The following is a 15,761-nucleotide window of genomic DNA, read 5'->3' as shown; positions in this document are numbered from 1 at the left end:
TCATTTCCATTTTTGAAACTGCTAATAGTTGACTACAGAAGTAGAATTTTACACCATTAGGGACAAAAATAAAAACATCAATGAACATTACAGAAAATTTTTAGGGAAAAATAACTGTACAAACAAGTAGTCGAGGAGCCATAACCAAAGAGACACCCTCTGAATATCTCAAGAGCAACTGAGATGGAAGAATAAAGGATCAATTTTGAGGTGCATCCCTCTGATTATGTCACTGTGAAAATGACAGTTCAGAAGAAGGAGTGACAGGAAGGAATAAAAGTCAATGTAGAATAGAAGTAGTTCAATAGGTCAGAAGGAAGATAGCAAGTAAAACTCTAGCCAACTACAATATTTAAATACAAAGGCAGTAAATGCCACCATATTCCAACTGTGTAACAGTTATCAAAGGACACGTATTTTGAATGACAATATACTAATGGTTTTATCTGCAATATTTCCTTTTTTCTTTTTTTAATTGAATATTTCTTTACTTACATTTAAAATGTTATTCTCTTTCCCTATTTCCCCTCTGGCGTCCTCCTATCTCTTCCCCCCTCCTCCTGCCTCTATGAGAGTATTTCCCTACCTACCCACCCACTCCCTCCCATCTCTGCACCCTGGCATGAGCTTTCACAGGGCCAAGGACCTTTCCTCTCATTGATGCCCAATAAGGCCATCCTCTGCTACATATGTGGCTGGAGCCATGGGTCCCTCCATATGTACTCTTTGTTTGGTGGTTTAGTCCCTGGGAGCTCTGTGGGGTCTGGTTAGTTAATAGTGTTGTTGTTCTTCCTATGGGGTTGAAAACCCCTTCGGCTCCTTTTGTCCTTTCCCTAACTCTTCCATTGTCAGTTCAATGGTTGGCTGCGAGGACCTGCTTCTGTATTTGTCATGCTCTGGCAGAGCCTCTCAGGAAAAAGCTGTCGAAAGCTGTATCAAGCTCCTCTCAGCACGTACTTCATGGCATTGGAAATATTGTCTGGGTTTAGTGATGGGATGGATCCCCGGATATTTCCACAACTATAGGAAGAAAATTATGTCATCTACATTACAGAGGAAATCAGGTTAGGGCTTTGAAAGTAAGCCATCTGATCTCATAACTCTAGAAATTCTTAGCATCACAATTAAAACATAGCACTGTTCACAGTTTATGTTTTTGAAAGTTATATTGTGAAGGACATTTAAACATTCATTTTTACGCATTTCAGTATTGTATTCAAATTTATAGTCTTTTTCTTATTAATGTCATTACATGCACATATGTACATACATATATTCCTAAATATAAATTGCTCGGTCTGTATAATGCTACTTGTATATATGTTTTCAGGGTTGAGCATTTGCTATTCAACAGACAATTGATATACTCTTCCCTAAGCAAGACTGTCTTTTCCATTCTCAGCATATCTTAATTGTTTCTCATTCTTTTTGTGGGGTTGAGGCCTCAGGTTGCCATGTCTATTTATTGTGTCCTTGTTCAGTTCATGTTTAGGCAGTCATGATTCTGAGACTTAATGGAAGTGTCTTCCCATATCACTAGGAAACAGTCTCACCAAACTCCATAATCCTCTGGCTCTTACAATTTTTCTTTTCCTCTTCCACAATGTTCCCTAAACCTTAGGTGTGGGAATAATTTTTAGATGTATCCATTTGGACTAGCCTCCACAAATCTGCATCTTGTAGGGTTATTTTCTATCATGGTCTCCTTGTGCTGCAAATAGAAGTTTCCTTGTTGAGAGGTGAAGACTACACTTATCTCTATGAAGACAAATGTTTAGATTTTTACTAGGGTTTGTGCTAGATTATTAAAGTAATAGTTGTAAAGGTCCATGACTACACTAGCATTTAGTAGTTGGTTGGGTCTCCAGTTTCAGGCATGATTTCTATCCTGTTGAACATATCAATTAGAGAGCTGTTGGTTACCACCATGTTAGGTTTGTCTTCAGTGAACTAGAGTTAAATAACCATAGGTGGTTATTATCTCATGCTGGTTGTTATTGCAATTTTATTTATATTGGTGTTTTGCTGCATGTAAATCCACTAACTATATACTATATACTATCAGAAGCCAGAAGAGGGTATGGAATCTCCACAACTGAAGTTACAAATGGTTGTCACCTACCATGTCAGTGACTGAGAATCTAACCTTTGTCATCTGAAAGATCAGCAAGTATTTCTAACTGCTGAATCATCTTTCCATCACCTTGGTTATGTATGAATTTCTTTTTGGCATGTTTATATAGCACAGGCATAAATGACATTGACATGTCTAGAGAGGTCACCAACACCAACAAGTTTGCTGAGATTTCTCGTTTGCACAGAAAATATATGTCTTATCAGGTCCCTATACATATATTTCAGCTGAAATTTGAAGAAACATTGTACTTTTTTCAATTTAGAGGCTTGCCAAGTACTTGTCACCTTTCAGTTAATCTTGCAACCACTCTCTTCTTCCTCCTTCCTCTCCATGTTAATATTATTTTATGCTTTATAGTCTACAACTCACAAATTAAATCCAGATATACTTTAACTATTAGGTAGCCTATGCAAAAGCAAAATTTATTCCAAACATAGTGCTTCTATTTTTCTGCTATTGGAATTTCAGAAGAGGCCACCCCATGTAGCTGCATTCTTATTACAGTCATTGAATATATGTTTAGACTTCAAGATTTCAATCACCTACAAAAGAACTACAGTGTTCATACTGGTACTAGTGCTCATTATGTCCAGAAGCTTATCAGAAACGATATTGACATGTCATATGACATGTCATACTAATAGAGACAACTAATCTCTTCTGTACTCCTAGGTACAAGCTTTTTGAGGCATGGAGAGGAGCAACCACACAGTGACTGACTTCATCTTGCTGGGCTTCTCAACAGACCCTGTAATGGAGAAGATACTGTTTGTCCTGTTCCTTGGAGTATATTCCATGACATTGATAGGAAACACCACCCTCATCATATTGATCTGCAATGACTCCAGACTCCACACACCCATGTATTTCTTCATTGGAAATCTGTCTTTTCTGGATCTCTGGTATTCCTCTGTCTATACTCCAAAGATCCTAGTGACCTGCATCTCTGAAGACAAAAGTATCTCATTTGCTGGATGTCTGGCTCAATTCTTCTTCTCTGCTGGATTGGCCTATAGTGAATGTTACCTACTGGCTGCCATGGCTTATGATCGCTACACTGCTATCTCTAATCCCCTGCTTTATGCTCAAGCTATGTCAAGAAGATTGTGCATCTGTTTGGTTGTATATTCCTATACAGGAGGATTTGTCAATGCAATAATATTAACTAGCAACACATTCACATTGGACTTTTGTGGTGACAATGTCATTGATGATTTTTTCTGTGATGTTCCACCTCTGATCAAGTTGGCATGTGATGTTAGGGAGAGTTACCAGTCTGTGCTGTACTTCCTCTTAGCCTCTAATGTCATTTCTCCCACTCTGCTCATCTTGACCTCCTATCTCTTCATCATTGCTGCCATCCTGAGGATCCGATCCACCCAGGGCCGCCTCAAAGCCTTCTCTACCTGTTCTTCACATCTCATCTCTGTGACCTTATACTATGGCTCCATTCTCTACATATACTCTCGCCCCAGTTCCAGCTACTCCTTAGAAAGGGACAAAATGGTGTCTACCTTTTATACTGTATTATTCCCCATGTTGAACCCCATGATCTACAGTCTGAGGAATAAAGATGTGAAGGAAGCTCTGAGGAAACTCTTTAAGTTAGCTCATGCTGAAGTCTAAGTTGACACACACTTAGTAAGCCAGGACTAAATGATAGCAAACTATTTGAGGGCAAGGTTGAGAAACTGAGCGTCAAAACTAAAATGTCCATCTTTTGAAAGTCCACCAAAATATTTTGATTATGCTACATGAGTTTTTATTTAAAAGTATAATTTTAGTGTAATAAATAATGAGTTACACTGTAATATCTTCAGGTAAGTATGTAATAAACTTTTTTCATATTCACTTTACGTTTACTGTTGTCTAATGATTGAACTATACTCTATAGTATTGCTTACAGCCTCCTGTTAATATTAAAACTGTCTGGAGTTGGGGATTTAGCTCAGTGGTAGAGCGCTTGCCTAGCAAGTGCAAGGCCCTGAGTTCAGTCCCCAGCTCTGAAAAAAAAAGAAAAGAAAAAAAACTGTCTTGATTGGGTGTTTGAATAGGGTGTGAAATATATACTACTTCCTCAAAAGACTGAAGTTTACTTTATTCTCCCTCTTACTATCCATGTATAATGCCTATTATGGAGATATAGAGAAAACAGCATATGGAATTGTAACAGATAGGGAATATACCTTAGTTTCTTCTGTCCAAATATTAGCAAGGGTTCATAAATAACAATGAGTATGAATATGGATGTCAAATTTTATTTTAAAGAAAGAGAGGAGACAACAATTCTCTATGAGTCAACAAACATCATCAAAAAGGGAGAATAAGAAATTAGAAGCTAATATACCCGGTATGGTGTCTATAGCTACTTGTTTTTTTTTTATTTTAATAAGTTTAAAATATATTCAGCCAAAATTCCAGCATGGACAGAGGATCTAATCATGAAGCTTCACCATGAGCTGAGAAGCTATTGACAATGATAACTTCTGGAGGAGACAGAAATTATCTTCAAGGATACAGCCACTAAAAAGCTACTACAGTTCAGGAGAATGTCCTACACTCAAACACATACAAGCAGTAATAAGATTCAGCAACTTTCAAACAAAAATAGGGAGGTCATGAGTAGGAAAAGTGGCATGGTAGTGGTATGTTGGGAGAAATGAAAGAGGAGAAAGCAGAGGTAGGTTTGATTTTAAAATGCAGTGAGTGAATGTATGAAATTTCCAAACAATATGAAAGTTTGATCTCTGATAAAGAAACCTCTTATGTGAAACACTTCCATTTATGCAAATGATATTGAATATACTTATTCCTAAATCAGCAATGCACAATATTATTTCTTTCTTAATTAAACTTTCCTTCCTTAATGCACTAGTTTTGAGTTTATAGTGTTATTTCATTGATCTGAATGTATATTTAGAAGAAGTCTAAATGTACTTCAGAGAAATTGTTCCAAGGAAGTTTCCCACACAAGTCTAAGATAACACCTACAGTGATCTCTTTCCCCCACCCCCAAATACCACTAAGTAATATATTTATTGACCCAATAAAGTAAGTTAAATACAAAAAAAGGCCTCAGCAAGTCCTTGAAAAACACACTAGTGTAGAAGTATTCTATCTGGTTTTGACCGCTAGAGAGTTGGAGTATTGAGCTCATGAGGTTATAAGGAATTAGGCTCAGAGCTAAACATAGTTTTTACAGGTTTAACAATGAGATATCTGGCAGCACCATAAACAATTTTTGCAGAGATTGATAATGGTAAAGACACTGGCTTATGGCAAAGAATACAGAGAAAAGGCACTATCCAGGTTGATCAGGATAGATACAAAAAAGAAGAAACAATAGACTCTCCCTGCAAACTTTGCTGTTGTTGAATTATTTGTTTCATTTTGCCTGAAGACACTATTTTCTGCTGATGAGTGTGATGTTAATGTCTGATCTGTGGGGAGGCTTCTGTGAAGTACTAGCCTTCCCTTTAAGATAACACACTGGTTACAGTAATATACAACCAAAATAATTCATGTTTCTCCAAAACTTTAGAGAAACTCTCAAATACTTTGACCAGTATTACAAGTATGTAAAAATAGTATGGTTTATAAGATCGTTTGTACATACTCCATTGGTGATTTATCAAGTAATTATAAGTAATACCTACTAAAATGTAATTATAAAATATTGTTCACAAATCTGATTCTCACCATTCTAAATCTTCTTCAGCCAGTAGCATGGCTTAGAATTTTTTAAATCAAACTTAATCATTGAAATGATGTTATTTGCACCACATACAACTAATACATAGTCAACAAAATGATTTTTTAAGATACAAAATACAAGAGCAACAAACACTCAAGTGCTCTAACAGGTACATAAAATGGTTTATATCACACAACAGGGGAATAATGATAAATAAAAGTCATTTGTTCAATATTTCATTGTTCAGAAGATTGCTTGTTGAATTTAAATGAAATAAATATACAAGCATGTACATGACTGAATGATTTAGAAAATAAAATAAAAGCCCTAGCAAGAATGATAACCTTTGTGCTTATGGCTATAATCCCTTTTATTTTTCAGTGTCAACTGACTTTAATTGTAAATTTAAAATGTACTGAAGAAGTTGAAATATCAAATGAAGAATTTCAAAAATGGCAATAAAAATGATGAATAAACTCAAGGGGGATAAAGCAAGTCACTGAATGAAGTATACAAGACAAAGTAGTCATGGGATAAAATTCACAATATAAGACAGAATAGAGAACATTTGCTGATATGTGGAATGATTTGTTCTTTGTTACACTGTGTAATCTGTTGGTGAAATGAATTTACATTATTTTTAGAGATTTCTTGAAAAAACAAAATATAAATTAAGAAATTCTGTTTGTTACAGGAATGAAAAACACAGCTGATTTCAGGTTGGAGATGGTCTCAGGTTGAGGACAAACATATTTAGAAAATACAAATCAGGTTTGTCTTTCTCTCACCCATTCATCAGTGGGTTAATTAGACAGCAGAATATAATGTTCATGTTTACAATTGTCATTTGTGAAATATTACATTATTTTCTACAGTCATGGAGGAATAATGTCTTTTTTAAAAATTGTTTATTTTGTATATTTACATTTCAAATGTCATTCCTTTTCCCATTTTCCCCTTCAAACCTCCCCAATTCCACCCCCTCCCCTGCCTTCATAAGGTGGCTCACCCACCCACCACTTCCAGCCTACCACCCTATCATTTCCCTATGCTGGGGCATCAGGCTTTCACAATCAAGCCTTCACAGAACCCAGGGCTTCTCTGTGAATTGATGCTAGCATCTTTGCCACAGTTGTTTCTCAGGCTGTAGATCAGAGCACTGTGATGACCTCACTGTAGAACAGAAGGCCACTGTCCTATTCTGGAGAGCAGTTTGAACAAGGCCTTTGGTGTGGGATATTTTCCTGGGGGATTAAAACCATAGATCTTGGAGAAGGGTGCTGAACAATTACATAAAGGTAAAACTATAGAATTTCTAAAATAATATGTAAATATTCCACCCAATAGGAAGTTTTCCTTTAGCTGAAAAACCAAACAGCTCAAAACAGCTTCAATAAGTCTCTGAAACAGGTCAGAATCTCTAGGCTTCTACTCCCCAAGTAAATACATGGGCAATAAGGAGTACTGAGAGATGTTCTCAAACAATCATGGTAGGAGGAATTGGTCACCAAATCCCACCCCCAGGTGAGAAGGTGAGAGCTGTTAGGAAAGGATCACTTTTCTTTAATGGTTTAACCCATGATAGATTAAACACCCTCCAGAGATGGCCTCACACCCAAGAGTATTGTATGTATAAACTGAACTGGATTTGCTTTAGAGGCAAAGAATAGGAATTTTGGTGCAAATATGGAAACTATATCTGAGAAGAGTTACTGCAGAGGGTTGGAATAAAATAAAAATATACTGTTTACAGACTTCTCAACAAAGTGCTAAAAATATCATTTAAAGGAAATAAACTGCATATAAAAGTGAGAACTCGCCTATGCTACAGCATACAAATTGATTCATTAAAATGTATCAAAGTGAATAAAGAAAAAACCCTGCAAATAGAGTATTTATAAAAACCAATAAAATAAGAGAGAGAGAGAGAGAGAGAGAGAGAGAGAGAGAATATCATCTCTGTAGCAGCTCTATTCCATGTTACCTTCACTAGAGCAAGAAATATCTGTGCCACATCCCCCTCCCATACCCAATCCCCACTGCTACATGCCACATATTTCTATTCATTCTCCTGGATCTCTGTCTCCATCCATACCTAGTCCTGCCACCCCCCATTTCTCCTTCCCATTCCATCTCCGACCCATGTCCCTCCCTCCCTCTGCCCCCTGTGATTATTTTGTTCCCCCATCTAAGTGGGATTGAAGCATCCATACTTTAGTCTTATTTTTGTTAAGCTTCCTATGGTCTGTGAGTTGTATACTGGGTATTCTGAGCTTTTAGGCTAATATTCACTTATCAGCAAGTACATACCAGGTATGTCCTTTTTAGTAGTTACCTCACTCAGAAAAATACTTTCTAGTACCATCCATTTGCCTGCAAAATTCACGATGTCCATGTTTTTAATAGTTGAGTAGTATTCCACTGTATCACAAAGTGTATCACATTTTCTGTATCCATTCCTCTGTTGAAGGACATCTGGGTTGTTTGCAGTTTCTGGCTATTATAAATAAGTCTGCTATTGACATAGTAAAGCACATGTCCTTGTGATATGGTGGAATATCTTTAGGGTTTGCACACAAGAGTGGTATAGCTTGGTCTTCAGGTAGAACTATTTCCAATACTCTGAGAAATCACCAGACTGTTTTCCAAAGTGGTTGTACCAGTTTACAATCCCACATTGTAGAAAGTGTTCTTCTTTCTCCACATTCTTGAAGCATCTGTTGTCACCTGATTTTTTTTTTAATGTTAGCCATTCTGATTAGTATGATGTGAAATCTCAGGGTTGTTTTGATTTGCATTTCCCTGATTAACTAAAGATGTTGAACATTTCTTTAGATGCTTCTCATCCATTTGAGAGTCCTCAGTTGAGAATTCTCTGTTTAGCTGTATACCCCATTTTTAATTAGGTTATTTGGTTCTCTGGAATCTAACGTCTTGCATTTTTTTGTCTATTTTCGATAATATTCCTTTATTGGATGTAGTGTTTGTAAAGATCTTTTTCCCAATCTGTTGGTTGCTGTGTGGTCCTACTGACAGTTTTCTTTGCCTTACAGAATGTTTTTGGTTTTATGAGGTCCCATTTGTCAATTATTGATCTTAGAACCTGAGCCATTGAGGGTCTGTTCAGGAAATTTTCCCCTGTGGCAATTCGTTGGAGACTTTTTCCCACTTTCTTTCCTGTTAGATTCAGTGTATGCAATTTTATGTGGAGGAGCTTGATCCACTTGGACTTGAGTTTTGTATTAGGAGGTATTACTCGATTCTTCTACATGCAGACTGCAGGTGCACCACTGGAAAGTCCCGGGTACCTGGGATGCAAGAGGCTCCCAGGATCCAGCAGGGATGACATCAGCTAAAATGTCCAACAGCAGGCACATAGAACCTGAAGGGACCACCTCCAGTATAAATTCATGACACCCAGTTGAGAGATGGGGCCACCTACCCATCTCAAAAAAATTTAACCCTGTATTTTTCCCCTCAAAAGGAAATGAAGGGACAAAAAATGGAGCAGAAACTGAATAAAAGGCCACCCAGAGACTGCCCAACCTTGGGATCTGCAGACACTATTGCTGATGCCAAGGTATGTTTACAGACAGGAGCCTGGTGTGACTCTTCTCTGAGAGGCTCTACCAGCACCTGACTAATACTCACAGCCAGCCAGACATTGATCTGAACCCAGGACCCACAATACTAGAGTTAGGGGAAGGACCGAAAGAACTGAAGGAAATTGCAACTCTATAAGAAGAACAACAGTATCAACAACTCCCTCAGAGTTCCCAGGGACTAAGCTACCAACCATAGAGTATACATGGGCTGGTTATATTTCCTGCTACATATGTAGCAGAGTACTGCCTTAACTGGCATCAGTAGCAGGGGAGATGCTTGGTCCTGTGGATGCCTTAGAAAATGGAGATGCTAGAGATCTGATGGAGAGCAACCCCTTAGAGGCAAAGGGGAGGGGAAATGAGATGGGAACTTCATGGCAGGGAAACTGGGAAGGGAACAACATTTGAAATGTTAATAAATAAAATAATTAATAAAAAGAAGAAAAGAAAAAATGATCCACTAGATGTTACAAAAAATTTTCTGCCTCATACTTGCAGTTTCTCATAAATGTATAAGCATTTTTGACCTCTACAAAGTTCAGTGAATTTGTTGCTATATTCCATTCTTCATGGGCTCCTGTACATATGTGACATATATAAACATATGCAAGACACATACATAGATGAAAATGAATAAATAAATATATTTAAATGTTAAAAAAGGAAGAAATCTCCATGGAAAGACTCTATGTATCTGGTTCCAAATATGAGTTCAGGAGAAACTAACTTATTCTACTGCCATGAATGGCACAACATAGCAGAGGAAATGATGTCAAAAGTAACTCACTTATTCTGTCTTATTAAGATTTTGCTGTATAATTATATCACACAGTGTCCCAATGGAAATATCCAATGAATTTAAAATTGTTTTGAAGACCAGATATATCACTGTCTGTAACCAGCATGTTGTGTGTCCATGTGTAGGGGTGTGTGTGTGTGTGTGTGTATGTGTGTGTGCGTGTGTGCATGTGTATGTATGTATGTATGTATATATGTAATAAAATTCTGTTTAGTTGTGAGGAAAAATTGAATCTACAGAAAGATGGATGCATCTGGAAAGTACTATTTGAAGTGAAATAATCTAACCTCAGAATAATAAGTATTACATGTTCTCCCATATATGAATTCCAGCTTTCAGTCAGTGAAAATGCCTGTGCCGACACACACATACACATAAACACAAGAAGGAGAATAAGCTTTGAAGTCTGAAGGGAAGGACAAATAGAGTAGAGGTATGGAGGAAGGAAAGAACACACTATGGATGAGGGTGAACACGAATCTTCAGGGAGCACAAGACATGTCAGAGGAGTAGGGAGAAAGGGGAAAAGAGAATCAAGAAAAAACAAATTTTGATTGAAAATGCCATAATGAAACCTAACACTTAGTGTGGTGTTTAAATAATAAATAAGATTAGAAAGAAAATTGAGTAAGCAAATAGGATCTGAATTTAAATTCTCAAATCTCACATAAACCTAAGCACATGTTCTGTGTACTTCTGTTCCTATGATACAGTAAGACACTGAGCATACCTGTACACTTACAATCTGTTTTATACAGCAGTGAGCAACAGAGAAAGCCTATTTCAAAAATGATGGAAGCAGAGTTTGTAACAATGACCTCCATCTGCACAGCTTGGCATTTTGTGCTACTGGCACTAACACACACACACACACACAACATAAGTAAATAAATAAATAAAACAAGTAAATAAACACAGTGTATTTGTACCATTAAAGTGTTGAATGTGATGACAATTTATTCCATACATACATTTGAATAATTATTAAAATATGAAAAATGAAAAATTAAGATTTTAGGTGGGAAAGAGAATTGTTTTAATTTTACAAACAAGTTAATATTATCTTACTGTCTCAAGAAATACAAATTAACATACAGAGAACACAGTCCTTTGAATGTACACTAAGAGATTGTCTTTACGTTCCTAGTATACTTATTTCTGATAATACCAGCTAAGAACAATTGCATGATGATCAACATTTTTAAATTGCTTTGCCTGCCTTCATGACAACTTGACTGTGTCTAACATTTTCCTCAAGGCTTCCTTGACATCCTTATTTCTTAAACTGTAGATCAAAGGGTTCAGCATTGGAATCACTACAGTGTAGAACACTGACACCACTTTGTCCCTCTCTAGGGCATAACTTGTGCTTGGCCTGGAGTAAATGAAAAGAATTGAACCATAGTACAAAGTGACAGCTGTCAGGTGGGAACCACATGTGGAGAAGGCCTTGAGGCGGCCCTCGGTGGAGCGGATCTTCAGGATGGCTGCAATGATGAAGAGGTAGGAGGCCAAAATAAGTACGGTGGGAGTGATGACGTTAGAAGCCAATATGAAATAGAGCACAGCCTGGTATCTCTCTTTCACATCACATGCCAACTTCACAAGAGGAGGCAGATCACAGAAGAAGTCATCAATGATATTGTCTCGACAGAAGCTCAGGGTAAATGTCTCACTGGTGATAATGGTGGAGTTTGCAAAGCCACCAAGGTAGGATGCTGCAACAAGACTGGCACATAATCTTGGGGACATAGCCTGGGAGTAAAGCAAGGGGTTGGCAATGGCCACATAACGATCATAAGCCATGGCAGCCAGTAGGTAGCATTCACTGTAGGCCAGCCCAGCAGAGAAGAAAAACTGAGCCAGACATCCAGCAAAGGAGATGCTTTTGTCTTCCGAGATGCATGTAATCAGGATTTTGGGAGCATAGACAGAAGAATACCAGAGATCCAGGAATGACAGGTTTCCAATGAAGAAGTACATGGGTGTATGGAGTCGGGAATCAGAACAGATAAGAGAAATCAAGGTGATATTCCCTAGCAGACTGATGATATAAATGGTGAGGAAGATGAAAAAGAGTACCTGCTGTAATACCATGTCTCCTGTGAATCCTAAAAGGATGAACTCTGTCACCTCAGTAACATTTTCCTCATCCATATTTTGTGTATTTATGGTGCTTTCTGTGAAAAGATTAAATTATGGTTGAAATTGTTCACTAAATATTTTCTCCATTATCTGACATTCTTCAAGGTGGAAAGTAAAAACATCGTTCCATAAACGTCATTTATTATGAAATCTATGCATACTGAATTGGTCTCATTGTTTGAAATGGCAAATCATCCACATGTTGCCCAGAGAGGTCAGTTACTAAATAGATAATAGCGCATGTCACTTACATTTTCAACCTAATGTCTCTAACTTTATAAACTTGTATGTTCTCTTTTAATTTAACACCTTTTATTCTTTACTTTGGATATCATAAGACATTGATAGTTTCAGAAACAAATGAAAGTACTCCACAAATGACTTCAGTAATTAAAATAACTGATGGTAATATCTAGGAAAATGTTATTGATTTTTCTTTAAGTCCCCAAAAGCAAAAATAAAAGATTTCTAAGCAGCTTTATTCACGTTTGTCCACTATAATTATTAAATATTTTCATGGCTGCTGCAAGCTACACCCAAATACTGGCAGATAGAATGTAATAAGATCTAACTATATACTCTAAAATGCATAGTGCCATAGGCTTGGTTATCCAAAGTGAGACTGATTCTCAAAGAACAAGAGGACAGTTTGTTAGAAAATGATTTATTAGACTGAGTTAAGGCAGGACAAAAATAAAGACTAATTTAATTAAAAATAAGATTTATTGATAAGAATTCTGACTTTTCTAGAATTTGATGTCTAACTTTTCTTTATCAAACTAACTAGATTCATTCTGAGCACCTTTGGCAAATTTTTCTTTTTATTATTTCATTTTTGCTTTATTAACATTTATTAATTATACATATTAATGGAATACTATAAGATATTTCAACAATCACATATTGTTAACTAATCAAATATAGGTTCCTTCTCTCCAACTCTCCTAAATAAACTCAAATAGTCACTATTTTACCTTCAAAGTGATTTCTTTTAATTTTCACTTTACAAATGCAGGCATGTATTTTCTGTGGTTATACACAGAGGAGAGGAAATATTGGATCTTAGAAGAGATTCCTTTATAATTTTTCAAAAAAACCTCCATACTATTCTTTACAATAGAAATACTAAGTTACATTCTTAATAACAATGTATGCCAGTAATTTTACTTCACATCTATACTGGCATTTGTTACATATTAAGTCAACTGAAACATTTTATATCTGCTATTCTAACTAGGGTGAAGTTGTATACCATGAAGAATTTTGTCTTTATTTCTGTATTGAAGAGTATCTGGAATAGAACAAAAGACATTCCAGATTGCAGAGATAAATTCATACCTGTACAGTCAACTAACCCACAGCACATTTACCAGAAGTAACCACCGAAAGAAGAATACCCTCTTTAATTAGTGGTGTTGAAAGCCTCATAATATTAAATCTTGATTCCCAAAACTCATCCAGTATGCAGATAAATTCTTAATGACAAATACTTAAATGCACAACCCTAAAACAATAAACTTATTTAAGAAAACTCAGAGGGAGCCCTTCAAGGCTTTAGAAAAGGCAATTATTTTTATAATGATAAAAGCACAGGAAACAAGAGAAAATAGATTGCACATAACTAAGAAGCTTCTACACAGTTATCGGGAAATCTAATAGGAGGAGGAGACAAACTTCAGAAGGGATAAAGCAGGAGTAAATACGCAAAGTGAGCGATCCAGAGCATACTCAATTTTATCAATAAAGTAAATATAAAATTACCAGGCAAAAACTAGCAAATTATCTGAATTGTGTATTGCTCTTCTTACATGGATGGGTTGTTTGGGGATCCTGTGGTCTACATGGGAACACTAGTTTGAATGAATGAGTCCATTTCTCTTTATGCCTTTAAACTATTTCATTTTCTATTACATTATTCTAACTGCATCTTAGAAAATAATTTACAGTTAAGTAGTGTATAGTAGCTCATGAATGTATTCCAAGTACTTGGAAGCCTGAGGCAGTAATTTGAGACCAACCTAAGCTACCTACTGAGTGCTAGGTCCTATTGCCTGCAGACTAAGAAAGTGTCTCAACCAAAATGTCAATTCACTATACCCATAAAAGGAACTAACCCTAGACGCTCATTGAAGATGCACTGACAAGAAGATGTACCATCCAAATCAAACACTATGCAGCTGTAAAATAACATGGAACTTTGAGGTAAAATATTGGAAAAAAGAAGTATCTCAAGGTTACAAAGCCAATGTTGTATGTTCTTTCTCATGGGAGGAACCGAACTTCAAATCACTTGTTTTGTATCTTTAACTTAAAGTAAAACTAGAAGACAAGAATCTAGAAAGGAAATTTTGGAGAATGTTAAGGCAAGAATATTAGTAGGTAGAGGTGAAACAAAAGTCATAAGATAGAATCCTGTGTGGTGAGAGACTTAAGCAGAAGGGATGGATGTAAAGAGGAAGGCTGACCTAAAGGGGGAAGTATGAATTGACATATCAGTACCTTCTACCTCACAACTCAACCTAAAGCAAATAAGTGAAGAATAACCAAACACATGTAAGCCAAAAATGAGTGACAAGACCAATGGTTAAAAAATTAATTCCTGGAGGCTTGCTCTTTCCTGAATGGAAACAGAAGAGAGGGAGTGGATTCATTGCAAAGGGGAGCTGGAGGAGGAAATGGCCGGAGTGGAGGGAAAGAAAACCATGATCAGGATGTATTGAGAGGATCTATTTTCAATAAAAAAAAGAATACAGTAGTAAAGGAAATAGGAATTAATAGAGGTGAGGATTGAGGAATGGATAAGAAGAAGAGCTGTGAGTAGTTTAAACAATACTAGGATGCATGAAAGAGCTTTAAAGAAACTCACTAGTTAGTAGTTTCTGTAAGTTACTTGCTACTAGTTAACAATCTAATTTCAAAATATATCTTAAAAAAAGAATTTCAGTTAAATTACCTTTCATGGATAGATCACGTCATTCCCAGAAACATGGGTTATTAAACAGAAATCACAGTTCAAGTCATTCAATGTCTTCCTATATAAGCTATTAGTCAGGGAGTCCTGAATGGTCTCTAAAACATCCACCGCTGGCTATTATCATTGCCCCTTATTAGCTTCTATAATCACATAATAAGACCCTAATGCTGAAAACACTGAAACCTTTTCAAACACAGTCAAAAGAATTTCAAACTGACCCAAAAGTTCCCTTCCTAGTAAGGGACTTAGATGGTGCCAAAAGATGGTGCATGCTGTTAAAGGAGAAAATAATCAATAGAGACTGACCCTGAATATTGTGATGCCTATTGGTACCATGAAAGCATTGTTAATTGGGATTAGCTAACACTGTTCAGATTGTATTAAGTTCTTCTTCAAAGGACAGAATT

The 15,761-nt window shown here is 36.4% G+C and overlaps 2 protein-coding genes across 2 annotated transcripts; one reads left to right on the top strand and one right to left on the bottom strand.

The window, feature by feature from the left end:
• The first annotated feature begins 2,827 nt into the window (after positions 1–2,827).
• On the top strand, positions 2,828–3,763 carry Or9g3 (olfactory receptor family 9 subfamily G member 3). The gene is given in 1 exon segment (NM_001000291.1): positions 2,828–3,763. A coding segment is annotated over 1 exon segment (936 nt).
• A 7,693-nt stretch (positions 3,764–11,456) lies between these two features.
• Positions 11,457–12,392, bottom strand: Or9g10 (olfactory receptor family 9 subfamily G member 10). Its single transcript, NM_001000290.1, is given in 1 exon segment — positions 11,457–12,392. A coding segment is annotated over 1 exon segment (936 nt).
• Positions 12,393–15,761: the final 3,369 nt, after the last annotated feature.

This window comes from Rattus norvegicus, chromosome 3 (assembly GCF_021556685.1).
Source record: "Rattus norvegicus strain SHRSP/BbbUtx chromosome 3, alternate assembly SHRSP_T2T, whole genome shotgun sequence".
Lineage (NCBI taxonomy): Eukaryota > Metazoa > Chordata > Mammalia > Rodentia > Muridae > Rattus > Rattus norvegicus.
This window is presented reverse-complemented; position numbering and strand designations above follow the sequence as displayed.